This window comes from Chiloscyllium punctatum, chromosome 27 (assembly GCF_047496795.1).
Source record: "Chiloscyllium punctatum isolate Juve2018m chromosome 27, sChiPun1.3, whole genome shotgun sequence".
Taxonomy (NCBI): Eukaryota; Metazoa; Chordata; class Chondrichthyes; order Orectolobiformes; family Hemiscylliidae; genus Chiloscyllium; species Chiloscyllium punctatum.
The window spans coordinates 49,636,191-49,663,949 of NC_092765.1; the positions used below are offsets into that span (position 1 = coordinate 49,636,191).

Consider the following 27,759-nt stretch of genomic DNA (forward strand, 5'->3'; position numbering starts at 1 on the left):
TGACCCATCCTTCAATCCCCTCATCCAAGTCATTAATAAAAATTATAAACAATAGAGGCCCAAGGACAGAGCCCTGTGGAACACCACTCACCACAGACTTCCAGGCAGAATATTTTCCTTCTACTACCACTTGCTGTCTTCTGTTGGCCAGCCAATTCTGTATCCAGACAGCTATGTTCCCCTGAATCCCATTCCTCCTGACCTTCTGAATGAGCCTACCATGGGGAACCTTATCAAATGCCTTGCTGAAGTCCATATACACCACATCCAGAGCTCGACCCTCATCAACTTTTCTAGTCACATCCTCAAAGAACTCAATAAGGTTTGTGAGGCATGACCTGCCCCTCACAAGGCCGTGTTGACTGCATTTAATCAAGCCATGCTCTTCCAGATGGTCATAAATCCTATCCCTCAGAATCCTTTCTAACACCTTGCAGACGACAGACGTGAGACTTACTGGTCTGTAATTGCTGGGGATTTCTCTATTTCCTTTCTTAAAGAGGGGAATTACATTTGCCTCTCTCCAGTCCTCTGGTACGACTCCAGTGGAGAGCGAGGATGAAAAGATCTTCACAAGTGGTGAAGCAATTGCATTTCTCACTTCCCAAAGCAGCCGACTGGGCCTGGTGACTTGTCAATCTTAATGTTTGACAAAATTTTCAGCACATCAGCTTCCTCTATCTCTATCCATTCCAGCATGCACACCTGCTATTCAAAGGTTTCATTCACTACAAGGTTTGTTTCTTTCGTAAAGACAGAAGCAAAAAACTCATTTAGGGCTTCCCCTACCTCCTCAGACTCCACACACAAGTTCCCTATGCTATCCCTTATTGGGACTTTTCTATGGACCCCCAGTAGCAACAGAGATACAGAGGAGCAGATTGGGAGGCAGATTTTGGAAAGGTGCAGAAGTAACAGGGTTGCAGTCATAGGTGACTTTAACTTCCCGAATACTGATTGGAACCTCCTTCGTGCAAAAAGTTTGGATGGAGCTGATTTTGTCAGGTATCTAGGAAGGATTCCTGACACACAATGTAGATAGGCCGATTAGAGGGGAGGCCATATTGGACTTGGTGCTTGGCAACGAATCAGGTCAAGCGTCAGAGCTGTTGTTGGGAGGGTATTTTAGTGATAGTGATCACAACTCCCTGACCTTTGCTATACACATGGAGAGGGATAGGAAAGTGGGAAAAGGGGAATTACAATGCTATTAGGCAGGGACTGTGGACCATAAATTGGGAGCAGATATTTTTGGGGAAATGTACAACTGAAATGTGGAGGTTGTTTAGGGAGCACTTGCTGTGAGTGCTGGACAGGTTTGTCTCACTGAGGCAAGGAAGGGATGGTATAGTGAAGGAACCTTGATTGACAAGGGATGTGGAACATCTATTCAAGAGGAAGAAGGAAGCTTACTAAAGGTTGAGGAAGCACCGATTAGACAGGGCTCTAGAGGGTTACAAGGTCGCCAGGAAGGAACTGAAGAATAGACTTAGGAGAGGTGGAAGGGAGCATGAAAAAGCCCTGGCAGGTAGGATTAAGGAAAATCCCAAGCTTTCTACACTTATGTGAGGAACGAGTGAGGGTAGGGCCGATCAGGGATAGTGGAGGGAACTTGTGTGTGGAGTCAGAGGAGGTAGGGGTGGTCCTTAATGAATACTTTGCTTCAGTATTCACTACTGAGAGAGACCTTGTCATTTGTGAGGGCAGTGTGAGACAGGCAGATTTGCTTGAACAGGTTAATGTTAAGACGGAGGATGTGCTGGAAATTTTGAAAAGCAAAGATAGATAGATACTGAGAGAACTTGTAGCCTTTCATGTGACATATTGGCTACAGGAAATGCAGGAAAATGCTTGACAATGGTGGGGTGGGAGGTGGGTGCATTTGCTCAGAAGAATCGGGGACATCTGTCCTTGGTATCAGTGGCTCGGTGTAAATAAGGTGATAACATTTGTTCAGTTGTGGAATGTGTGGCAATACTTCTTTCTCACCCTGGGGGCTGGAAGCTGCACATATTTCACAGCATGATTGTTGGATAACTGAGTTTCTGGTTCATATTGAAGACTCTTAACAAAATTCATACTTAGTACGAAAAGAAGTTGTAATTTAATAAGCTGAAAGGAACATGCACGGAATAGAACAATCCTGATACATTTTCATGTATACCACACTCAGCAACTTTGAATTTATGAAGCCCAGCTCCCTAATCCTGACTGTTCTGGAAGGTGACTGTCTCATTACCCTTACAGGCTAGGGAAACACCAAGGCTGAACTTGAGATAGTAAGGAAGTTAGATGATGTTCATACGTGAGAGAGAGGGAGAAAACATTCTTCTGTAAATTACATTCACTGACCGAAGGGTTCAAGGGACACAGAGAGAGAGAGAGAGAGAGGGAGAGAGATAGAGAGAGAAAGAAAGAGGGATGGAAGCTGGTGGAAAGGTTAATTCTTTGTGGTCTATTTGAGTGAACACTTGCTTGTCATGGATTGTGTTGTTCCTGGAGCTCGAGATCGGGGAGTATTATGAATTTAATTTGCATTCAGGGAATCTAAGATGATTTTAAAAGAAAAAGCCATTTTGTAGGATAACGACACTGGGCATGTTAGCTGAGCGAGGTGACCCCATGACCTTATCCACATAGTTTAGACTAGTCTCTTGTTATAATGCACTAGCCAAAGCAATTGACCATTTGGGGCCTGGCTTGATCAGGCATCCCCCTTTGATGTGCATGTAGTTTAATTAGTCAAGCGTACTCAGACCTGTCAATGAGTTTCTCTTCCTCTGCAAACTTTTGCCATTTTATTGCTGCATATGTGATTAAGGACATGTGGCGTTTTTGTAATTTTAATACCAGTTTCTGTATAAAGACAGCCTGTTTGCAGCAATAAGGTGAGTAGTCTGAGAGAGCTCTTAGGGGTAAGAGCTGGCACTGTTGCTCTGCTAATGGTTTTAAAACCTTAGCTCAAGCCTGGCTTGGAGGTATCTATGTCATAGTGTAACATTGACGCCATTGGTAAATAAAGGTAATAATTTAAACTAAACTGTCCATAAGAGTTTTACATTCCAGACTACCACAGAGTATGATCTCCAGGATGAACCAAAAGAGGCTGACAGATCGATTCCATCAGGGATTCCCTGAGCCATCTCGAATAGGGACTTCAACAGTACACTTAGCCAGATGGGATATACCCAAGGTTACTACAGGAAGTGAGGGAAGAGGTTACTGCACCTTTGGTGATCTCTGTGTCCTTAATGTCTACTGGAGTAGTACGAGATGATTGGAAGGTAGCAAATATTATTCCCTTGTTCAAAAAAGGGAATAGGGATAATCCTGTGAATTACAGACCAGTCAGTCTTACATCGTTGGTGGGCAGATTATTGGAAAGGATTCTGAGAGACAGGATTTATGAATATTTGGAAAAGCATACAATGATTAGAGATAGTCAGCACAGCTTTGAGAGGGGCAGGTCATGCCTCACAAGCCTTAGTGCATTCTTTGAGGATGTGACAAAACACATTGATGAAGGTGGAGCAGAGGATGTGGTATACATGAATTTTAGCAAAGCGTTTGATAGAGTACCCATGGTACGCTAGGAAAGTAAGGAGGAATGGGATATAGGGAAATTTGGCTGTCTGGATACAGAATTGGCTAGCCCAAACAAGACAGAGGGAAAGTATTAGGTGGAAAGTATTCAGCCTGGTGCTTGGTGACCAGTGGTGTTCCACAGGAATCAGTTCTGGGACCTCTGCTCTTTGTGACTTTCATAAATGACTTGGATAAGGGAGTGGAAGAGTGGGTTAGTAAGTTTGCCAATGATACAAAGGTTGGTGGAGTTGTGGATAGTGTGGAGGGCTGTTGTAGGTTGCAACAGGACATTGACAAGATGCAGAGTTGGGCTGAGAAGTGTCAGGTGGAGTTCAGCCTGGAAAAGAATAAAGTGATTATTTTTGGAAGGTCAAATCTGAATGCAGATTAGAGTTAAATGCAGAATTCTTGGCAGGGTGGAGGAACAGAGGGATCTTGGGGTCCATGTCCATAGATCCCTTAAAATTTCCACACATCTTGATAGGGTTGTTAAGAAGGCATATGGTTTGTTGGCTTTCAATAGCGGGGTATTGAGTTTAAGAGCAGTGAGGTTATGCTGCAGCTCTATAGAGCCCTAGTTAGACCACACTTAGAATATTGTGTTCAGTTCTGGTCACCTCATTATAGGAAGGACGTGGAAGCTTTACAGAGGGTGCAGAGGAGATGTACCAGGATGCTGCCTAGTCTGGAGGGCATGTCTTGGAGCTATAGAGTCATAGAGATGTACAGCATGGAAACAGACCCTTCGTTTCAACCCGTCCATGCCAATCAGATATCCCAACCCAATCTAGTCCCACCTGCCAGCACCCGGCCCATATCCCTCCAAACCCTTCCTATTCATATACTCATCCAAATGCCTCTTAAATGTTGTAGTTGTACCAGCCTCCACCACATCCTCTGGCAGCTCATTCCATAAACGTACCACCCTCTGTGTGAAAAGGTTGCCCCTCAGATCTCTTTTATATCTTTCCCTTCTCACCCTAAACCTATGCCCTCTAGTTGTGGACTCATCGACCCCAGGGAAAAGACTTTGTCTATTTATCCTATCTATGCCCATCATAATTTTGTAAACCTCTATAAGGTCACCCCTCAGCCTCCGACGCTCCAGGGAAAACAGCCCCAGCCTGTTCAGCATCTCTTTATAGCTCAAATCTTCCAACCCTGGCAACATCCTTGTAAATCTTTTCTGAACCCTTTCAAGTTTCACAACATCTTTCCAATAGGAAGGAGACCAGAACTGCAAGCAATATTCCAACAGTGGCCTAACCAATGTCCTGTACAGCCGCAACAGGACCTCCCAACTCCTGTACTCAATACTCTGACCAATAAAGGAAAGCATACCAAACACCTTCTTCACTATCCTATCTACCTGCGACTCTACTTTCAAGGAGTAATGAACCTGCACTCCAAGGTCTCTTTGTTCAGCAACACGCCCTAGGACCTTATCATTAAGTGTACAAGTCCTGCTAGGATTTGCCTTGCCTTTCCAAATTACATGTATATCCTGTCTCTCAGGATTCCCTCCAACAACTTGCCCACCACTGACATCAGACTCACTGGTCTATAGTTCCCTGGCTTGTCCTTACCACCCTTCTTAAACAGTGGCACCACATTAGCCAACCTCCAGTCTTCCAGCACCTCACCGGTGACTATCGATGAAACAAATATCTCAGCAAGAGGCCCAACAATCACTTCTCTAGCTTCCCACAGAATTCCAGGGTACATCTGATCAGGTGCTGGGGATTTATCCACCTTTATGCATTTCAAGACATCCAGCACTTCCTCCTCTGTAATCTGAACATTTTGCAAGATGTCAACATCTATTTCCCTACAGTCTATATCTTCCATATTCTTTTCCACAGTAAATACTGATGCAAAATATTCATTTAGTATCTCCCCCATTTTCTGTGGCTCCACACAAAGGCCGCCTTGTTGATCTTTGAGGGGCCCTATTCTCTCCCTAGTTACCCTTTTGTCTTTAATATATTTGTAAAAACCCTTTGGGATTCTCCTTAATTCTATTTGCCAAAACTATCTTATGTCCCCTTTTTCACCTGCCTGATGCCCCTCTTAAGTATACTCCTACTGCCTTTATATTCGTCTAAGGATTCACTCGATCTATCCTGTCCATACCTTACATATGCTTCCTTCTTTTCCTTAACCAAACCCTCTATTTCTTTAAGGTAAAAACAATGACTGCAGATGCTGGAAAGCAAATACTGGATTAGTGGTGCTGGAAGAGCACAGCAGTTCAGGCAGCATCCAACGAGCAGCGAAATCGACGTTTCGGGCAAAAGCCCTTCATCAGGAATCTTTAGTCATCCAGCATTCCCTATACCTACCAGCCTTTCCTTTCACCCTGACAGGAATATGCTTTCTCTGGATTCTCGTTCTGAAGACTTCCCACGAACGGTAGGTAGGTTAGTTTGATCTTAGAATAGGAGAAAACATCAGGGCCGAAGGGCCTGCACTGTGCTGTACTGTTCTGTTTTAAACAAGTTGGATCCTCACACAATACCGCAGTGCACACTGACAGACACTGGCTCAACTTTGAACTTCACATTCTTGTTTTCACACGTAATCTCTGCCCTCCCCTAACTCCAGTTTTTCGAGAATACTAGATTGTAATTCTATCATAGCTGTCTCTATCATAGCTACCCAGGCATTAAGCTCTGGGATTTGCTCCCAGAATTCCTCCATCTCTTCAAGTCTCTCAATTTAAAAAATTCATTCAAGTGCTGTGTTGGTGCCAACATTGTTGCTCATCCATAATTGCCCGGGGGCAGTTAAGAGTCATAGCTTAAAAATGTGTTGCTGGAAAAGTGCAGCAGGTCAGGCAGCATCAAAGGAGAAGGAGAATGAGTGCCTCATCTTCCACCTAGGAACCCTCCAACCACAGGGGATGAATACAGATTTCTCCAGCTTCCTCATTTCCCCTCCCCCCACCTTATCTCAGTCCCAACCCTCGGACTCAGCACCGCCTTCTTGACCTGCAATCTTCTTCCCAACCTCTTCCGCCCCCACCCCCTCTCCGGCCTATCACCCTCTCCTTAACCCCCTTCCACCTATCGCATTCCCAACACCCCTCCCAAGTCCCTCCTCCCTACCTTTATCTTAGCCACCTTGGCACACCCTCCTCATTCCTGAAGAAGGGCTTATGCCTGAAACGTCAATTCTCCTTCTCCTTGGATGCTGCCTGACCTGCTGCACTTTTCCAGCAACACATTTTTAAGCTCTGATCCCCAGCATCTGCAGTCCTCACTTTCTCGCAGTTAAGAGTCGAACACGTTGCTGTGGGTCTGGAGTCACATCTAGGCCAGACCAGGGTAGGCTGGCAGATTTCTTTCCTAAAGGGCATTAATGAACCAGTTGGGCTTTTGCATCAATTGACAGTGGTTACACAATGATCACTAGGCCAGCTTTCTCGCTTCCTGATTTTTGTAGAGCCCAAATTTCACCAACTAACATTGTGGGATTTGAAACCATATTCCCCAGAACAATCTCTCAGAGAAATGACTGTACAATGAAAGTCAAGAATTTACCACAGTGGGAAAACTGACGTTATTTCAAGAGGCGATTCAGTGACTAAGGATTTTGAACAAGAATCTGGCACAAGGTGTGATGCTCATGAAGGTGAAACTGTCAGAGGAGGGAGCCAGATGAAGATGTAGAGATAGGGACTGCACTAGCACAATGGGGTTTGACCAGGGTGAGGAGTGTAAAAATAGTCCGAGAGGGAAAGCTTCATTCGTCACTCAGTCATACCACAGTCATGGGTGTGGTGTAAATGCTACCATCTACAGTCAGCACATACCCACTTAGCACGAGGGCGCATTCTGGATGGAGGTGTGGGACAATGGAGTGAGTGCTGATCCAGGACCAAAGCTGGGAGCATGGAGAGAGAATGGGCAGGAGGATGAAGAGCTGAGACCTCTGCTGGCCAGCAGGCGAGAAGGAAGTGACTGGGTCGAGGAAATTAGTGCTGTCGCCTTGGTCAGCCCTTCAGAGAGTCGCAAGAGAGGCTTTGAGGGCAGCTGTAGTATAATCTCAGACAGCATCAAAGCTGGATCAGCCTCGGGAGAGTCAGAAAGACAATCCGTGATGAAGGATTAGGGTTTAAGGACGTTGATTAATCGTGAGCAATAAAAAGGAAGGAAGCAAGATGGTACAAAGGGTAAGCAGCAACATAGGGAGTAAAGGGGTAGTGGAAGTGTGGACTATGACTCTATGATGGGCTCAGGCCTGGAGCAACTGTCAAAACATGCACAAAATCAAATCGCATTTGATATGGCTTCTTCTATGTCAAGGCCATTATCTGAATGGAGGAAACTGATATTTAGGTACTTAATGTCTTGTTCAATTCTGAAGGGGGAGCTTTCATTTTGAACAATGGTGTAAAATGGGAACTGATTCAATGGTCTGCATACTAACCTCCTGAGATCCGTGCACAAGGACACCCAGATCCATCTGCATCTCAGAGCTCTGCAACTTCTCATTTGGATAATCTGCTTCTTTCTTATTCTTTCTGTCATAATGGATAATTTCCCACTTTGTACTCCATTTGCCAGTTCTTTGCCCACTCACATAACCTACCTGTATCCCTTTGTAGCTGCCTTATGTCCTCTTCACAACCCACTTCATCAGACTGCCAACAAAGCAACGTATTCACAGACAACAGAAAGAGGCAGACTTCAGAGAGAGAGAGAGAGAGAGAGAGAGAGAGAGAGAGAGAGAGAGAAACAGAGAAACTACACACACAGGAAGTGATTCAGGCGAAAGAGGTGCGATTCACACATTCCTACTTGAGACAACCATATACAGATTGACACCCAGAACAGAGGTACAAATACATGTTTACATATGTACAAAATGCAATCAGGTCCACAAGTTGCTTTTCTAGTTTATTTGGTAGTGTTCTTCGTCATAGTGTCATACAACACGGAAACAGTCTCTTAGGTCCAACCAGTTAATGCTGAGTATAATCCCAAACTAAACTAGTGTCACCTGCCTGCCCCTGGTTCATATTTCTCCAAAATTTTCCTATTCATGTAGCCATCAAAATGTTTTTTAGAAACATTGTAATTGTACCAACATCCACCATTTCCTCAGGAAGTTCATTCCACACGTGAACCACCGTCTGTGTAAAAAATTTGCCTCTAATGTCTTGTTTAAATCTCTCTCCTCTTATCTGCCCCTGAGTCTTGAGCTCCCCCATCTTAGGGAAAAACAACTACTATCAACTCTATCCATACCTTCTGGGAACAGGACAAAGTTTGACTTGCAGGGATAGTGTTTAGAGATGATCGAAGTCAATTTGAATAACTCTCCAACAACTGAACCAATGTTTTGTATATCCAAAGAGAGCAGAATAGAATTCCAGTCAAAACAATGATTCTTATATCAATATCCCATCAGGATGATCTCCATCTTTCCTGTCAGGTGGATGTAAATATTACCATCGTGTCAACTTAAAGATGAGCATGAGAGTTCTCCCCAGGGCCCCGTCCAATATTTATTCCTCAATAAACTTGATAAAAACAGATTGTCTTATTTTTAAATTATATTGTTGATGGGGTCTTGCTGTGTGTGAATTGGTTACAGTATTTTGTACATTTACAACAGTGGCTGCCCTTTAATGGTACTTCATTGGGCTGGAAACGCTCTGGGACCATGAAAGATTCCAAATAAATAAATAAAGTGTTCTTCCTTTCCTTCCAACACAATGAAGGCCTTGGAAAGGGAGGAGCTTTCCGAGTGATACTCAGAGATAAGGTGTGAAAAGCTGTAAAGTGAGAGTAAGAATAGCAATAATAATCAGATACAACAGACTGATGTGGCAGGGACAGAGTTAACTTGTTAAGGTTGTTTATTCAGGAAACAGTTGAGCAAGAGCTGATGCCAAAATTCCCAAACAGCGTTTTGAGAACCCTGCCACAGGATTTTTAAGTTTTGAGTCCAAAAGGAAAAGTGAGGTTCAAGCTGATTTATTGGCAAAATTCAAAGGCATGGATTGAATATAAATAATGTTTTAACTGCTGCAGCTCCGTATTATCTGTGAATCTAGGGGCACAGTCTCAAAAGCAGAGCTGGGGCTACCCAGCAGGATATAAAACAGTCATGATTCACCTTTGAATAGCTTTGTAAGTGAACTGTCTGGAATGGGCTCAGTCTGCGTGGCTAAAAGCACAGTCAGCATATACAGCACCAAACTGGAACAGAGTAAAACCCTATTCCTGTACATAATGAAAAACTGCTGTCAATTGTTACAAACTGTACAGCTGGACATTTCTGAAAGAACGTGGTGCAATAACAAAACCAATTCATTCAGAGAGATTGTGTTCTCTCCATCTGGAACAAGACGATACTTTGAGTTCAGCCATAAGAACATAGGCCAGTTGTCACAATGACTTTCCAGATTTGCCATCATGGATTTGTTCTCTAGGCCTATTCTCGAGGCTGTGTTCCTCTGTGCTCCCCATGCAAGTGACAGGATAATATTCAATATGGTAATTGACAATGCCTGTTACCCTGCAATGCGTGGAAATGTATTTAATTTAGGTTGGAAATGTAACAGTACACTGGGTGGAATTAATGGCCATGTCAAAACTCACAGATCTATTGAGACAGACATGATTTCCATGTAAAATTAATTATTTCATATGGTGATATTTTCTCTTGGGGTAAGATAACAGATGACACTCTTTCTGTTGTGTGTTAGTGTTTGCAACAGTGTGGGGCTGGTGTGCAGTAACTATCCAGATTCAGGGAAGGCACCCATTTTCTTTGAGAAACCAATCTGTTCTGCATCTTATTCAGTCTCCTCCTTCAATACATTACTGATTTGCTGGCAAATGACTACTTCTCTTCACTTTGGTCAAATTAAATGCCCCCACTCTAAGTTAGTTTTTCTCCCAATCTAACAATTTTACTCTTGCTGTAACTTTGTTCTTTTCCATGACTTCTTTAAATACAATTGAATTATGATCATGTTTACTGATACCTACTGCCTGTCATCAGATTAAAGTTGTCAACTAAAGATTAATCTCCATTACTGGGAGCAAAGACAACAGAAAAAATCATTGTTTTTTTTAAAAACTATTATTTACTTCTAATTTTCTTTGAACCCTTTTGGTTTATTAGTCATACCAACATTGGAGATAGAGAGAGAGAGGACTATTTGACCATGGGGTGCAGTCACAGTGTGGCAAAATCTCCACACCTCTGTTCAACTCCAAGTCACAAGTCCCCAAATTTCAATAAAATCATGAAATCTTCCTACCACCAGGAAACTCTGACTACACACAATTTAGAAACAAATCTGAAATCGATTATTTTTCAAACCATGGAGAACACCGGCAGTAAACAGAGAGCTACAGAGACATCAGTGTCTCCAGTTCATAAAGAGCTGTGCTGCATTAACTTAACAGTAAGTCACAGAACACAGCCACAGCTCAGCCCGTGCCTTGCACTATCCAGATAAGTACCATCATATCCCAGGAAAAATTGTGACACACTTGCACACAGTGGCAGAGTCTACACTTCTTGTGGGATATTTTTGCTGCTGTCCGGAGTGCTTTGTGTATTTAACTGTGCCTCACTTCTCTTCTTCCTCTTTAAATGGTACTGATGATTCTTTGATTTCAAGTGAGCTGAAAGATAAACAAATATGAACAAATCTGGAAACTCTAATTCACAATAACCTCACCTTAACAGGCAAGACATGCTGAAACCCAGACTGGATGTATAAAACCTGGTCAGATCTTACTTGGGAGTACGGAGGGCAGATCTGGGCACCAAATCTCTGGAAGGATATCTAGGTCTTGGAGGGAGTACAATGTACGTTCACAAGAATGATGACTAGACTTCAAGAGTGAAGACACGAGGAGAGATTATACAAATTAGAACCAAAAGAATTGCGGATGCTGGAAATCAGAAACAAAAACAAAAAGTTGCTGGAAAGGCTCAGCAGGTCTGGCAGGGTCTGTGGAGAGTTGATGTTCTGAGGGAGTTGTCACTGGATCAGAAACATTAAACTCTGATTGCTCTCCACAGATTAGATTAGATTACTTAGTGTGGAAACAGGCCCTTCGGCCCAACAAGTCCACACCGACCCGCTGAAGTGCAACCCACTCAGACCCATTCCCCTACATTTACCCCTTTACCTAACACTACGGGCAATTTAACATGGCCAATTCACCTGACCTGCACATCTTTAGACTGTGGGAGGAAACCGGAGCACCCGGAGGAAACGCACGCAGACACGGGGAGAATGTGCAAACTCCACACAGACAGTTGCCTGAGGCAGGAATTGAACCTGGGACGCTTGTGCTGTGAGGCAGCAGTGCTAACCACTGTGCCACCGTGCTGCCTCCTGCTGCTAGACCTGCTGAATTTTTCCATCACATGCACATGCTTGCACTCTCAGACTCAAGTACATTATTAATATGTATCACAAGCAATAAGTAACCCAGCACTGATCACATTGCCCAGCCTGATCTGTACCACCTTATTTGTCACTGATCCCTCATTAGTCACCTCCAGATTTGACCCTTCCCATGCTCTCCTGCTTGACTTCCCATATTTTACTCCTCATAATCTTGAGTCATGTGAACATCTGCTTCTCTATACAAACTTATACCAAACGTTTACCCACCATCCCTGTACCTGATGACCTACTGTGGGTACCAGTCCATAAAGCCTCAGTTTAAAAAATCTTATCAACCTTTTTTTTAGAAAAAGTCCTTCCATGACGTCACATCTTCCCATCTGTAATCTTCTCTAACTTTAGAAAGTGGATATCTGCTCCTCTAATTTTTCACACACCGCTGATTTAAATCATTCCACTGCCAGCTGCACATTTAGTTATCAAGGCCTTAAGCTCTGGATTTAACTCCTTGAACCTATCCCTCCTTCTCTCTCGCTAACGTACCTCAAAAAAAAAAGCAGCTCTTACAGCCACAATTGTTTTCCCATCCTCCATCTTGGATTACCCAGAATCCCTAGAGCGAGTGGGGAAAGATATAAAGAGACCTAAGGGGCAACTTTTTAACACAGAGGGTGGTATGTGTACGGAATGAGTTGCCAGAGGAAGTGGTGGAGGCTGATGCAATTGCAGCATTTAAAAGGCATCTGGATGGGTATGTGAATAGGAAGGGTTTAGAGAGATATGGGCCAAGTACTGGCATATGGAGCTAGATTAGGTTAGGATATCTGGTCAGCATGGATGAGTTGGACTGAAGGGTCTGTTTCCATGTTATACATCTCTATCACTCTAACTTCACCTTAAAATCTCATATTTGGTCATCTATGCCAGTGGCTAAGTGTGATATTTTATTTCAGAATACTTTGATATGTTACTAAACGTAACTAAACTGGCTCAAAGGTAGAAGACAGAGGGTGGTGGTGGAGGGTAGTTTTTCAGATTGGAGGCCTGTGACCAGTGGAGTGCCACAAGGATCGGTGCTGGGTGTTCTACTTTTTGTCATTTACATAAATGATTTGGATGCGAGCATAAGAGGTACAGCTAGTAAGTTTGCAGATGACACCAAAATTGGAGGTGTAGTGGACAGCGAAGAGGGTTACCTCAGATTACCATAAGACCATAAAACATAGGAGTGGAAGTAAGGCCATTTGGCAGGATCTTGACCAGATGGGCCAATGGGCTGAGAAGTGACAGATGGAGTTTTTCAGATAAATGTGAGGTACTGCATTTTGGGAAAGCAAATTTTAGCAGTACTTATACACTTAATGGTAAGGTCCTAGGGAGTGTTGCTGAACAAAGAGACTTTGGAGTGCAGGTTCATAGCTTCTTGAAAGTGGAGTCGCAGGTAGATAGGATAGTGAAGAAGGCATTTGGTATGCTTTCTTTTATTGGTCAGAATATGGAGTACAGGAGTTGGGAGGTCGAGTTGTGGCTGTACAGGACATTGGTTAGGCCACTGTTGGAATATTGCGTGCAACTCTGGTCTCCTTCCTATTGGAAGGATGTTGTGAAACTTGAAAGGGTTCAGAAAAGGTTCACAAGGATGTTGCCAGGGTTGGAGGAGTTGAACTACGGGAGAGGCTGAACAGGCTGGGGCTGTTTTCCCTGGAGCATCGGAGGCTGAGGGGTGACCTTATAGAGGTTTACAAAATTATGAGGGGCATGGATAGGATAAATAAACAAAGTCTTTTCCCCGGGGTCGGGAGTCCAGAACTAGAGGGCATAGGTTTAGGGCGAGAGGGGAAAGATATAAAAGAGACCTAAGGGGCAACCTTTTCACACAGAGGGTGATACGTGTATGGAATGAGCTGCCAGAGGAAGTGGTGGAGGTTAACATAATTGCAACATTTAAGAGGTATTTGGATGGGTACATGAATAGGAAGGGTTTGGAGGAATATGGGCCGGGTTCTGGCAGGTGGGACTAGATTGGGTTGGGATATCTGGTTGGCATGAACGGGTTGGACCGAAGGGTCTGTTTCCGTGCTGTACATCTCTATGACTCTATGAAAAACCAGTACATGTCAAACTATTCGACATTAAAGCCACTCGGTAAATGAAAGATGTCATTGTAGCACAGATTTTCTCAACATTGAAGTCTACAATTCAGACTGGGTTCTTGCCCATTGCCAATCTGGGACAAGTTAGGTCAGTTATGTTGGGAACTGGAATGTAGGCTGATACTGAGGTCAATTACTGCCAGGATCTAGGAAGTGGGAAGTGACCACAATCCATTTTCCAATACACTATTGACTTCTCTCTGTTGTATGTTTGCCATGCAGCCTGGATGTCAATAGGATGAAGCAGACTCACGACTTTCTTGTCTGCCTTTAATGTCGAGTAGTTTGACTAGCTGCGTTGCATCTAGAAGACAGCACTTCATATTTTCTTTAGAATAAGAAAAAGTTAGGGTCTAGGCTACCTTCTTAAAATACTTTGAGGGGATCTGGTCTGGTACATAACACAGTTCACATTCTGTTTGAGCGTTTTCAGGGAGAGAAGCCTTCTAGTCTGCCTCTAGACTCACTTTCTAATCTCATATACATATTAGCCAAAATACCAAGGAAATAATGAAATAAAAACAGAAATAGCTGGAGAAACACAGCATGTCTGGCAGCATCTGTTGAGAGAAAAGAGTTAATATTGAGAGTCCAGTGAACCTTCTTCAGTTGGAAATGTTAACTGTTTATTCTCCACAGATGCTGCCAGACTTGCTGTGTTTCTCCAGGTTTTTCTGTTTTTATTTCAGATTTCCAGCATCTGCAATTCCTTAATTTATTTAAAGAAAGAATGAACATTGGTCAGAGAGAAAAAGATTAATTCCTAATCTACATGGATTAAAAATCAGACGATAGTGTTACTAGATTGTCTGCACTCAATGTTCTACCAGAGAGATAAAGAAACTGTCCCCTCATACCCTCAACTCTGCCCATTCACTTTGAGACACAGTAACCACTAATCCTTACCCTTCCATTCCCGGTCACCCAGGATGATCTTGTCACACAATTCACACACTCTTCGGTTCCTCTTCTCCTCATTTTGGTCACATTCCATGGTTAAAGGCAGCACTGGGGGCTCTTTTCCCTGAAAACAAACAGAATGTGGTGTGTTATGTACCAGACAAGACCCCCTCAAAGTATTTTAAGAAGATAGTCTAGACACTAACTTTTTTCTATCTTAAAAGAAAATGTAAAGTGCTGTGTTCTAGATGTAATGCAACTGGTCAAACTACTCGACATTAAGCAAAACACAATTTAAACACTATAGTTAAAATACAAATAAAAGTAAGAAGAATTTAGAATACCTTAACCATTGGAACAGCTTAGCCAAATAATAGATACAGTACCCATTACTAATTAACTGCTCCAATACAGTAACATGCCATAAACACAACACTTGGCAAAAAGGAAAATTCAAATGATTCTCACATGCAGTTCTCCAATCCAGGAGGAAAAAAATATCAAGAGAAAGTTCAGAGAAAGTAGCAGTAGGAGACACTCACTAAAGCTTCTACTCAAAACTAAACAAAAACCTAGAAATCCTGGTCTGAGAGAGCTGACCACATCCAGCCTGCTTCCATTATTCTAACTTAAGAAAACCCCCAAGGCCTTACAAATTGTTCACATTCTTTGAGACAACTTGGTACCTTTGGTTTAGAACCTCTCTGAAAAAAAAAGGACAAAAATAACCTTTTAAAGTGACATCATCACAAGTGACAACACCAGAGGAACTGCATCAAACACAGTTTTATACAACTCAGTGACTATAAGATGCTAGCAGTGTTCATCAAACTGAGACATTAATAATCTATTTTGAAGGGTTCTATAGAGTCTGTACCTGATTACAGAGAATGCACCACAGGTTGAGACAGTGGTTAATAAATCATATGATATTCTGGGCTTCACCAACAGAAACAAAACAAGTGACGATAAATTTTTATATATACTGGTTCAGCCTTAGCTTGTGAATATGGTGTCCAGTTCTGGACACTGCACTTTGTGAAAGAAATTCCCGCCTCAGGACTCTGTGTGGAGTTTGCACATTCTCCCCGTGTCTGTGTGGGTTTCCTCCGGGTGCTCCAGTTTCCTCCCACAATCCAAAAATGTGCAGGTTAGGTGAATTGGCCATGCTAAATTGCCCGTAGTGATAGGTGAAGGGGTAAATGTGGGGGAATGAGTCTGGGTGGGTTGCGCTTTGGCGGGTCGGAGTGGACTGGTTGGGCCGAAGGGCCTGTTTCCACACTGTAATCTAATCTAATCTAATCTAAATAAAATCATTAGACAGAGAGCAGAAAAGAATCACAAGAATGGCTTCAGGGATGAGAAACTTCAGTTGCATGGACAGTTTGGAGGCATTGGCACGGTTTGCCTTGGAGCAGAGAAGGTGGAGGTTCAGAGGGGGTTTGATAGAGGGGTCTGGATACAGTAGATGGAGAGAAACTGTTTCTATGGGTGGGAGTACTGAGGACTCAATGCTTAGGTTTAAACTAATTAGGAAAATAAGATCAATGCAGGCAGGAGGAAATGGTTTTCATTGCAATGAATGATTACCATCTGGAGTGTACTGCCTGAGGTTCAAACGAGGATTTCAAAAGGGAATTGAATTATTATTGAAAAGGAACAGTGTGCATGGCTATTTGGCAGGATGGGCTAAATACAATTAAATGAATTTCCCTTCACATGGTCAGCCCAGATACAGTGGACCAAATGGCCTCTTTCAGTACAATTCTATGAGCTGAGTCAGGAACAGCTGTAATATTCAGAGAATGAAAAGCTTGCATTGACATAGTGCCTTTCACTACAACAGGAGGTCTCCTGAAATATAGTCACTCTTGCAGTGTGGGAAGTGCAGCAGTTAATTTGAACACAGCTGGCTGTCACAATCCTGCTAATAACCAGATGAAACAAAAACAGGAATTGCTGGAGAAACTCAGCAGGTCAGGCAGCATTCGTGAAGAGTTAACGCTTCGGCTCCACTGACGCTTCATTTGTTCTGAAGAAGGGCCAATGCACTCAAAATATTAACTCTGTTTCTCTGCACAGATGCTGTCAGATCTGCTGAGTTTCTCCAGCAATTTGTCTGTGTTTCAGAATTCCAGCATCTGCTGTTCTCGGTTGTTTCAGTGATATTGATTCGGGAATAAATATTGACCAGAACACCAGAGACATTCCCTTCTCTTCTCTGAATAGTACCAATAGATCTCTTTACATCTAACCAAGGGGACTGACAGGGCCTCAGGCTCAGGGTGTTATTGGACAGGTAGATTTAATATATATTTAAAGTGATATAAATAGTAAATACCGGGTGCTGAAGACAAGTGACCAGGGAAGATTAAAATGTAAAAATGCACAACTGGAAAATAGTGAGTTAATTCATGGAATCATTAAATCCCTACAGTGCAGGAGCAGGCCACTTAGCCCACTGGGTCTGCACGGACCCATGGAAAAGTATTCTACTCAGAACAATGCCCTCCCCCCCCCTCCCCACTAACCTTAATCCTGTATTTCCCACGGCCAATTCCCCTGACCTACACATCCTTGGGCACCATGAGCAATTTACCATGGCCAATCCACCTAACCTAAATATCCTTGGGCACCATGAGCCATTTAGCATGGCCAATCCACCTAGCCTGCACATCTCAGGACTACTAATTGACAGTGAGAACCTTTTTTTGACAGTGAGAACCTTTTTCCGCGTATGGAGTCAGCTGTTACGAGGGGACACAGCTTTAAATTAAGGGGTGGTAGGTATAGGACAGATGTTATGGGTAGATTTTTTACTCAGCGGGTTGAGTGTTCATGGAATGCCCTGCCAGTATCAGTGGTGGACTCTCCCTCTTTATGGGCATTTAAACGGGCATTGGACAAGCATATGGAGGTTATTGGGCTAGTGTAGGTTAGGTAGGCTTTGGTCGGCGCAACATCGAGGGCCGAAGGGCCTGTACTGCGCTGTATTTTTCTATGTTCTATGTTCTAAGGAAACAGAAAAAGAATAATTAAATAGCGAGCTCACAACAGAGGAGTTTGCAAGTTGAATTATGAGCAGATGGCAGAGGAACAGGGTAGGGGAAGAATTCAGTGGGTGGACTGAACGAGGGGCTGAAAGATTCCATTTCCATGAAATTATCTGGGAATTAATGCACAAGAACAGTTTATCCAATATTATACTCCATACAAGACTTTAGGATCCTGAGGGGTCGTGACACCATGCATGTGGAGAAGATTTTTCTCTTATGGGAGAATCAAATATCAAGGGTTTCCCATTTACAACAGAGATTATGCAAATAGTGTTGAGACTTGTGACTCTTTGGGACTCTCCTCCAGAAAAGATGGTGAAAACAGAGTCCTTAAATATTTGTAAAGGCAGAGGTACATAGATTCTTGTTAAGCAACAAGGTGAAAGACCATCAATGGTAGACAGCATTAGAAATTTAACAGCAATAGGTAACAATCAACAAGGACAAAGCAGCATTGTATAGTATACAGTTTCTCTGAAAATAACTTCAAGAAGGGGTAAAATGGGCAATGAAGCTAAGGAATGTTAACATTTCAAAAGCAGCAAGTCAAAGGTTAACAGCCTGAGTATAGTTTAGAAGCTATGGGAACAATGTTTTTAAGTACAATATTGATTTAAATAAAGGGGTGCAAGTGTTGCTTTTTCTAAGTCTATCAATGCTACAATAAATAATTAAAAAGTAGTGCTCTAAACCTTGATCTTTTTCTTCACCTGAATGGGTCCAGGCCAAACCTTGGTGTTAAGAGTATGAGAGAGGAGATGAAAGGGCAAATGTTGAAAAATACAGAACAAATCAGTCTGTGGGAGACGGCTGCAGCCAGAAGCTATTTCTGCAGAGGCAGTAGAGTAGGAGGTTTGAGTGAATCCATGAGAATGTTCTCTGTGTAACAACGCAAACTGTATAACTGAATGACTATAACCTGGGTCAGTCCATAACTATATTCATGTAAATGACCTAGGTTTACTGAAAAAAATATAATTGATTGTGGGAATTTGTATGTCATCTTCAGGTACATGCGATCCCCTTGCGTACGCTCAAATAAACCAGTGGACAAAAGATCTTTTTTGGTTTTTTTCCACTAGAAATGAGCTATACCAATTTGCTGCTTTCCCTATGGCTCTGCCATTGATGCAGCACTTTTAACGGACAAGTCAAAGTTGATCTCTCAACTTTGCAAAGAGTGGGGATAAATGAGTGTCTTTCTGGTTGGCAATCAGTGACTAGTGGTGTGCCTCAGGGATCAGTGTTGGGACCATAATTATTCACAATTTACATAAATGATTTGGAGTTGGGGACCATGTGTAGTGTGTCAAAGTTTGCAGATGACACGAAGATGAGTAGCAGAGCAAAGTGTGCAGAGGGCTGGGAAACTTTGCAGAGGAACATAGATAGTTTGAGTGAAGTGGGCAAAGGTCTGGCAGGTGGAAAGCAATGTTAATAAATGTGAAGTCATCCATTTTGGTCGGAGAAACAGTAAAAAGGACTATTTCTTGAATGGTAAAAAGTTGCAGCATGCTGACTTGCAGAGAGACCAGGGTGTCCTTGTACATGAATCACAGAAAGTTGACCTGCGGGTACACAAGTAATTAGGAAGGCAAATGGAATTTTGTCCTTCATTGCTAAAGGGATGGAGTCTAAAAGCAGGGAGATCATGTTACAGCTGTACAAGGTGCTGGTGAGGTCACACCTGGAGTAGTGTGTGCAGTTTTGGTCTCCTTACTTGAGAAAGGACGCACTGGCACTGGAGGGGGTGCAGAGGAGGTTCACTAGACAATAGATGCAGGAGTAGACCATTCTGCCCTTCGAGCCAGCACCACCATTCAATATGATCATGGCTGATCATCCTCAATCAGTATCCTGTTCCTGCCTTATTCCCATAACCCTTGATTCCACAATCCTTAAGAGCTCTATCCAACTCTTTCTTAAATGAATCCAGAGACTGGACCTCCACTGCCCTCTGGGGCAGAGCATTCCACACACTCACCACTCTCTGGGTGAAGAAGTTTCTCCTCAACTCTATTCTAAACGGCCTACCCTTTATTTTTAAACTGTGTCCTCTGGTTTGGGACTCAGCCATCAGCGGAAACACTCTTCCTGCCTCCAGAAAGTGTCCAATCCTTTAATAATCTTATACGTCTCAATCAGATCCCCTCTCATCCTTCTAAACTCAAGGGTATACAAGCCCAATTGCTCCAATCTTTCAACATAAGACAGTCCTGCCATTCCAGGAATTGACCTTGTGAACCTACGCTGCACTCCCTCAATAGCCAGAATGTCTTTCCTCAAATTTGGAGACCAAAACTGCACACAATATTCCAGGTGTAGTCTCACCAGGGCCCTTCACTAGGTTGATTCTGGAGTTGAGAGGGTTGGCTTATAAAGAGAGACTGAATAGACTGGGATTATATTCATTGGAATTCAGGAGAATTGGGGGGGGGGGGGGGGATTCTTATAGATACATATAAAATTATGAAGGGAATAGATAAGATAGACGTAGAGAGGATGTTTCCTCTGGCAGGTGAAACTAGGAGAAGAGGGCACAGCCTGAAAATTGGGGGGGGGGAAGCAGATTTAGGACTGAATTGAGAAGGAACTTCTTCACCCAGAGTGTTGTGAATCTATGGAATTCCCTGCCCAGTGAAGTAGTTGACACTACTTCAGTAAACATTTTTAAAGCTAAGATAGATTTTTTTTGAACAATAAAGGAATTAAGGGTTATGGTGAGAGTGTGGGTAAGTGGAGCTGAGTCTACGAAAAGATCAGCCAGAAGGGCCAGACGACCTACTCCTGCTCCTGTTTCTTACGTTCTTATGATCAAGTATGTTCTGGACTTTACAGTTTCAACTGTCAGCTGAGTGCATTAGATCCAGGACGCATAGATAATAAGAGTGTGGCCTTTTTATGAAATTTGTTTCCTTCTCATATTTAATTCTTTATTTTTGATTTTGCAGGCCCGAGGCTTTTGTTACTTTCTACTTCAATACGTCTTCCTGCCGAGAGAATCAGGCAGTCACAGCATATGATGAAGGTTCATAGAACATAGAACAATACAGCACAGAACAGGCCCTTCGGCCCACGATGTTGTGCCGAACATTTGTCCTAGCTTAAGTACCCATCCATGTACCTATCCAATTGCCGCTTAAAGGTCGCCAATGATTCTGACTCTGCCACTCCCACAGGCAGCGCATTCCATGCCCCCACCACTCTCTGGGTAAAGAACCTACCCCTGACATCCCCCCGATACCTTCCACCCTTCACCTTAAATTTATGTCCCCTTGTAACACTCTGTTGTACCCGGGGAAAAAGTTTCTGACTGTCTACTCTGTCTATTCCTCTGATCATTAGATTAGATTAGATTACTTTTAGATTAGATTAGATTACTTACAGTGTGGAAACAGGCCCTTCGGCCCAACAAGTCCACACCGCCCCGCCGAAGCGCAACCCACCCATACCACTACATCTACCCCTTACCTAACGCTACGGACAATTTAACATGGCCAATTCACCTGACCTGCACATCTTTGGACTGTGGGAGGAAACCGGAGCACCCGGAGGAAACCCACGCAGACACGGGGAGAATGTGCAAACTCCACACAGTCAGTCGCCTGAGGCGGGAATTGAACCCGGGTCTCTGGCGCTGTGAGGCAGCAGTGCTAACCACTGTGCCACCGTGCCGCCCAGGTTCATCTTATAAACCTCTATCAAGTCACCCCTCATCCTTCGCCGTTCCAATGAGAAAAGGCCTAGCACTCCCAACCTATCCTCGTACGACCTATTCTCCATTCCAGGCAACATCCTGGTAAATCTCCTCTGCACCCTCTCCAAAGCTTCCACATCTTTCCTAAAGTGAAGCAACCAGAACTGCACACACTACTCCAAATGTGGCCTTACCAAGGTCCTGTACAGCTGCAACATCACCTCACGACTCTTGAATTCACTCCCTCTGCTAATGAACGCTAATACACCATAGGCCTTCTTACAAGATCTATCCACCTGAGTGGCAACTTTCAAAGAGCTATGAACATAGACCCCAAGATCCCTCTGCTCCTCCACCTTACTAAGAACCCTACCGTTAACCCTGTATTCCGCATTCTTATTTGTCCTTCCAAAATGGACAACCTCACACTTGACAGGGTTGAACTCCATCTGCCACTCCTCAGCCCAGCTCTGCATCATATCCAAGTCCCTTTGCAGCCGACAACCGCCCTCCTCACTATCCACAACTCCACCAATCTTCTTATTGTCTTCAAATTTACTGACCTACCCTTCGACTCCCTCTTCCAAGTCATTAATAAGAATTACAAACAACAGAGGACCCAGAACTGATCCCTGCGGAACTCCACTTGTAACTGGGCTCCAAGCTGAATATTTACCATCTACCACCACTCTCTGACTTTGACCGGTTAGCCGGTTCTCTATCCAACTGTCCAAATTTCCCACTATCCCATGCCTCCTGACTTTCCGCATAAGCCTACCATGGGGAACCTTATCAAATGCCTTACTAAAATCCATGTACACTACATCCACTGCTCTACCCTCATCCACATGCTTGGTCACCTCCTCAAAGAATTCAATAAGACTTGTAAGGCAAGACCTACCCTTCACAAATCCGTGCTGGCTGTCCCTAATCAAGCAGTGTCTTTCCAGATACTCATAAATCCTATCCCTCAGTACCCTTTCCATTACTTTGCCTACCACCGACGTAAGACTAACTGGCCTGTAATTCCCGGGGTTATCCCTATTCCCTTTTTTGAACAGGGGCACAACATTTGCCACTCTCCAGTCCCCTGGTACCACCCCCGTTGACAGTGAAGATGAAAAGATCATTGCCAACGGCTCTGCAATTTCCTCTCTTGCTTCCCACATAATCCTAGGATATATCCCGTCAGGCTATCCTTAAGTTGTTCAAAATGCCCAACACATCTTCCTTCCTAACAAGTATCTCTTCTAGCTTACCAGTCCGTTTCACACTCTCCTCTTCAACAATACGGTCCCTCTGATTTGTAAATACTGAAGAAAAGTACTCATTCAAGACCTCTCCTATCTCTTCTGACTCAATACACAGTCTCCCACTACTGTCCTTGATCGGACTTACCCTCGTTCTCATCATTCTCATGTTTCTCACATACGCATAAAAGGCCGTGGGGTTATCCTTGATCCTACCCGTCAAAGATTTTTCATGCCCTCTCTTAGCTCTCCTAATCCCTTTCTTCAGCTCCCTCCTGGCTATCCTGTATCCCTCCAACGCTCTGTCTGAACCTTGTTTCCTCAGCCTTATGTAAGCCTCCTTCTTCCTCTTTACTAGACATTCAACCTCCCTCATCAACCAAGGTTCCCTCACACGACCATCTCTTTCCTGTCTGACAGGTACATACATATCAAGGACACATTGCATCTGTTCCTTGAAAAAGTTCCACATTTCCACGACCTCCTTCCCTGACAGCCCATGCTCCCAACTTATGCTCCTCAGATCCTGTCTTGCAGCATCATATTTACCCATCCCCCAATTGTAAAACCTAACCTCTGCACGCACCTCTCTCCATAACCAAGATGAAAGTCACAGAATTGTGGTCACCACCCCCAAAATGCTCACCCACTACCAAGCCCATCAATTGTCCCGGTTCGTTATCAAGTACCAAATCCAATATGGCCTCCCCTCTGGTCGGACAATCTACATACTGAGTTAGAAAAGCTTCCTGGACACACTGCACAAACACCGCCCCGTCCAATCTACTTGATCTAAAGAGCTTCCAATCAATATTTGGGAAGTTGAAATTGCCCATGACTACTACCCTGTGGCTTCTGCACCTTTCCAAAATCTGTTTCCCAATCTGTTTCTCCACATCTCTGCTGCTATTGGGGGCCCTATAGTAAACACCGAACAAAGTGACTGCTCCTTTCCTATTTCTGACTTCAGTCCATACTACCTCCAAAGGCAGATCTCCCTCGAACTGCCCTTCTACAACTGTTATACCATTTCTAATTAGCAACGCCACACCCCCCTCCTTTTTTACCACCCTTCCTAATCTTACTGAAACATCTGTAACCAGGAACCTTCAACAACCATTCCTGTCCCTCTTCTATCCACGTTTCCGTGATGGCCAATCAACATCGTAGTCCCAAGTACCGATCCACGCCTTAAGTTCACCCACCTTATCTCTGATACTCCTTGCGTTGAAGTATACACACTTGAGCCCATCTCTGTGTCCGCAAGTATTCCCTGTCAGTGCTACCTTCTCCACAGCCTCCCTACATTCTTGGACATCCTGAAAAACAGCTAACCTACTTCATGTTCAGAGTTTAAACAGTTGAGGCAAGAACATGTGGAATGCTTTGCCCTTTGCTCATCAAACAACACTCTCCTATGCCATGTACCTTTAAGCAGCACTCAAGGATTTGCATTGCAGGATGCAGTATGGTTTCCTCCCATTGGCTCACATCAGTCACATCCAGACCATACACTGGAGGAACATTAGCTCCTGGCCCTTGGAAACAAAATCACACAAAAGTAATTATAGAATGTCTGTAATCATCTCACGGGACAGGCATCTCAAGGCTAGTGTTTGTTAGTTTTACATTTGTTCCTTTCCAGTTGCTAATCTGAAGAACACAGGAGTAGACCATTCAGCCCATCGAGTCTGCTCTCCCATTCAGTACGACCATGACTGATTGAAGTGTTCAATGTCTTTTACCTCACTGTCTGCATAAATCTATATGTCACTGGCAATCACAAATCTATCAATCTCTACATTAAAAATACGCAAAGACAGAGCTCCCGTAGCTATTACAGGTAGAGAATTCCATAGGTTCATAAACTCCAAGTAAAAATATTTCTTCTCACCTTGGACTAAGTGACAGCCCCCTTATTTTTAAACTCTGTCCCCATGTTCTCGACTTCCCAACCAGGCAAATCATCAAGTCTGGTGAATCTCCCTCTATGGCAATAATACCTTCCCTGAGATAAAAAGATCAAAACTGCACACACTATCTATTCAAGCTCCTATACAACTGAAGTAAGACTTCACTACTGCTGTACTCAAATCCTCTTGTCTTAAAAGATTAATATCCCATTAGTCTTCTGAATTGCTCACTGCAACTGTATGTCAGTCTTCAGCAACTTAACAAGGACAGAGGTCCCTTTGTACATCTACACTATCCAAACTTTTATCATTTATTTATTGTCTGTCATTAATTTCAATTTTATTTCTGATTTTAATATTTTCTTCACCCACTGTTTCATTCTGATTCTCCTATTCTTGCATTTTAGCAGGATATATTTCTTCTGGACAATGGGCACATCTGTTCGACCTACCAAATATAAAACACAGAACATTACAGCACAGTACAGGCCCTTCGGCCCTCGATGTTGTGCCGACCTGTGGCATCAATCTGAAGCCCATCTAACCTACATTATTCCATTATCATCCACATGTTTATCCAACGACCATTTAAATGACGTTAAAGTTGGAGAGGAGAAAGTGAGGACTTCAGATGCTGGAGATCAGAGTCGAGAGCGTGGTGCTAGGAAAGTGCAGCAGGCCAGGCAGCATCCAAGGAGCAGGAGAATCAAGGTTTCAACATAAGCCCTTCATCAGGAATTGGTGAAGAAGGGCTTATGCCCAAAACGTCGATTCTCCTGCGCCTCGGATGCTGTCTGGCCTGCTGTGCTTTCCCAGCACCACACAAATTGGCGAGTCTACTATTGTTGCAGGCAGGACATTCCATGCCCCTTCTACTCTCGGGGTAAAGAACCTATCTCTGACATCTGTCCCATATCCATCACCAATCAATTTTAATCCATGTCCCCTCGTGATAACCATCACCATCCGAGGTAAAAGGCTCTTACTGACCATCCGATCTCATCCTCTGATCATCTTGTATGTCTCTATTAAGTTACCTTTCAACCTTCTTCTCTCTAACGAAAACAGCCTCAAGTCCTTCAGCCTTTCCTCATTAGACCTTCCCTCCATATTAGGCAACATCCTGGTAAATCCCATTGCATCTTTTCCAATGCTTCCACATCCTTCCCAAAATATGGGGACCAGAATTGTACACAGTATTCCAAGTGTGGCTGCACCAGAGTTTGTACAGTTGCAACATGACCTCATGGCTCTGAAACTCAATCCCTTTTCCAATAAAAACTAACACACCATCTGCCTTCTTAACAACCCTATCAACCTGGGTGGCAACTTTCGGGGGTTTATGCACACAAACAGAGATCTCTCTGCTCATCTACACTACCAAGAATCTTACCATTAGCCCAGTACTCTGTATTCCTGTTACTTCTTCCAAACTGAATCACCTCACACTTTTCCACATTAAACCCCATTTGCCACCTCTCAGTACAGCTCTGCAGCTTATCGCTGTCCTTCTGTAACCTGCAACATCCTTCGGCACAGTCCACAACTCCACCGACTTTAGTGTCATCTGCAAATTTACTAGAGTTTCTGTGGGAACGAGAGAGACTCAAAAGTTGATATGTTGCCTCCCTCGTGCCAGAGTCCGTGATGTCTCTGATTGTGTTTTCGGGATCCTTGAGGGGTAGGGGTAGCACCCCCAAGTTGTGCTCCACACAGGCACCAATGACATAGATAGGAAGAGAGATGGGAATGTAAAGCAGAGATTCAGGGGGCTGGAGTGGAAGCTTTGTTTTCGTTCTAAGAGTTGTTTCCTCTGGTTTGTCGCCTGTGCCACATGCTAGCAAGGCAAGGAATAAGGAGAGAGAGGAGTTAAATACATGGCTACAGGGATGGTGCAGAAGGGAGGGTTTTGGATTCCTGGATAATTGGGGCACTTTCTGGGATAGATGGGACCTTTACAAACGGGATGGTCTTCACCTGAACCAGAGGGGTACCAATATCCTGGGGGGTGGGGGGGGGGGGGGGATTTTGCTCATGGTCTTTGGGTGGGTTTAAACTAATTCAGCACGGGGATGGGAACCTAAATTGTAGTTTGAGTATACAGGAGGTTGAGAGTAGTGAGGTCAGAACTAAGGTTTCAAGGTCGTATGAAGGCACTGGCAAGCAAGAAGTTGGTTTGAAGTGTGTCTACTTCACCACCAGGAGCATCCGGAATAAGGTGGGTGTACGATGTTGTGACCATTTCTGAGACATGGGTAGAGCAGGGACAGGAATGGTTATTGCAGGTTCTGGGATTTAGATATTTCAGTAAGAACAGAGAAAATGGTAAAAAGTGAAGGGATGGGCATTGTGAGTCAAGATCAGTACTACACCTGCAGAAAGGACTTTTGAGGACTCATCAACTGAGGTAGTATGGGCTGAGATTAGAAACAGGAAAGGAGAGGTCACCCGGTTGGGAGTGTTCTATAGACCTCCGAATAGTTCCAGAGATGTAGAGGAAAGCATAGCAAAGATGATTCTTGATAGGAGCAAGAGTGACAGGGGAGTTGTTATGGGGGGACTTTAACTTTCCAAATATTGATCGTGAATACTATAGTTCTAGTACTTTAGATGGGTCAGTTTTTGTCCAATGTGTGCAGGATAGTTTCCTGACACATTACGCAAACAAGGTAAAAACAATGACTGCAGATGCTGGAAACCAGATTCTGGATTAGTGGTGCTGGAAGAGCACAGCAGTTCAGGCAGCATCCAAGGAGCAGCGAAATTGACGTTTCGGGCAAAAGCCCTTCATCAGGAATACAGGCAGAGCGCGTGAAGGG

General features: G+C 43.7%; 1 protein-coding gene across 6 annotated transcripts in view; it reads right to left on the bottom strand.

Moving 5' to 3' along the window:
• Window positions 1–8,473: 8,473 nt before the first annotated feature.
• Window positions 8,474–27,759, bottom strand: part of trit1 (tRNA isopentenyltransferase 1) — a 50,902-nt gene continuing 31,616 nt past the window's right edge. For 4 of the 6 annotated variants that reach the window (XM_072548618.1, XM_072548622.1, XM_072548619.1 and 1 more), the window contains 3 exons: window positions 24,456–24,565; window positions 15,031–15,148; window positions 8,474–11,234 (listed from right to left, as the gene is read on the bottom strand). In XM_072548618.1, coding sequence (XP_072404719.1) covers window positions 11,119–11,234; window positions 15,031–15,148; window positions 24,456–24,565 — 344 coding nt within the window. In that variant the 3' untranslated portion in view covers window positions 8,474–11,118. The remainder of the gene's footprint in view (window positions 11,235–15,030; window positions 15,149–24,455; window positions 24,566–27,759) is intronic. The other 2 variants (XR_011952453.1, XM_072548623.1) reach the window with 2 other exon arrangements.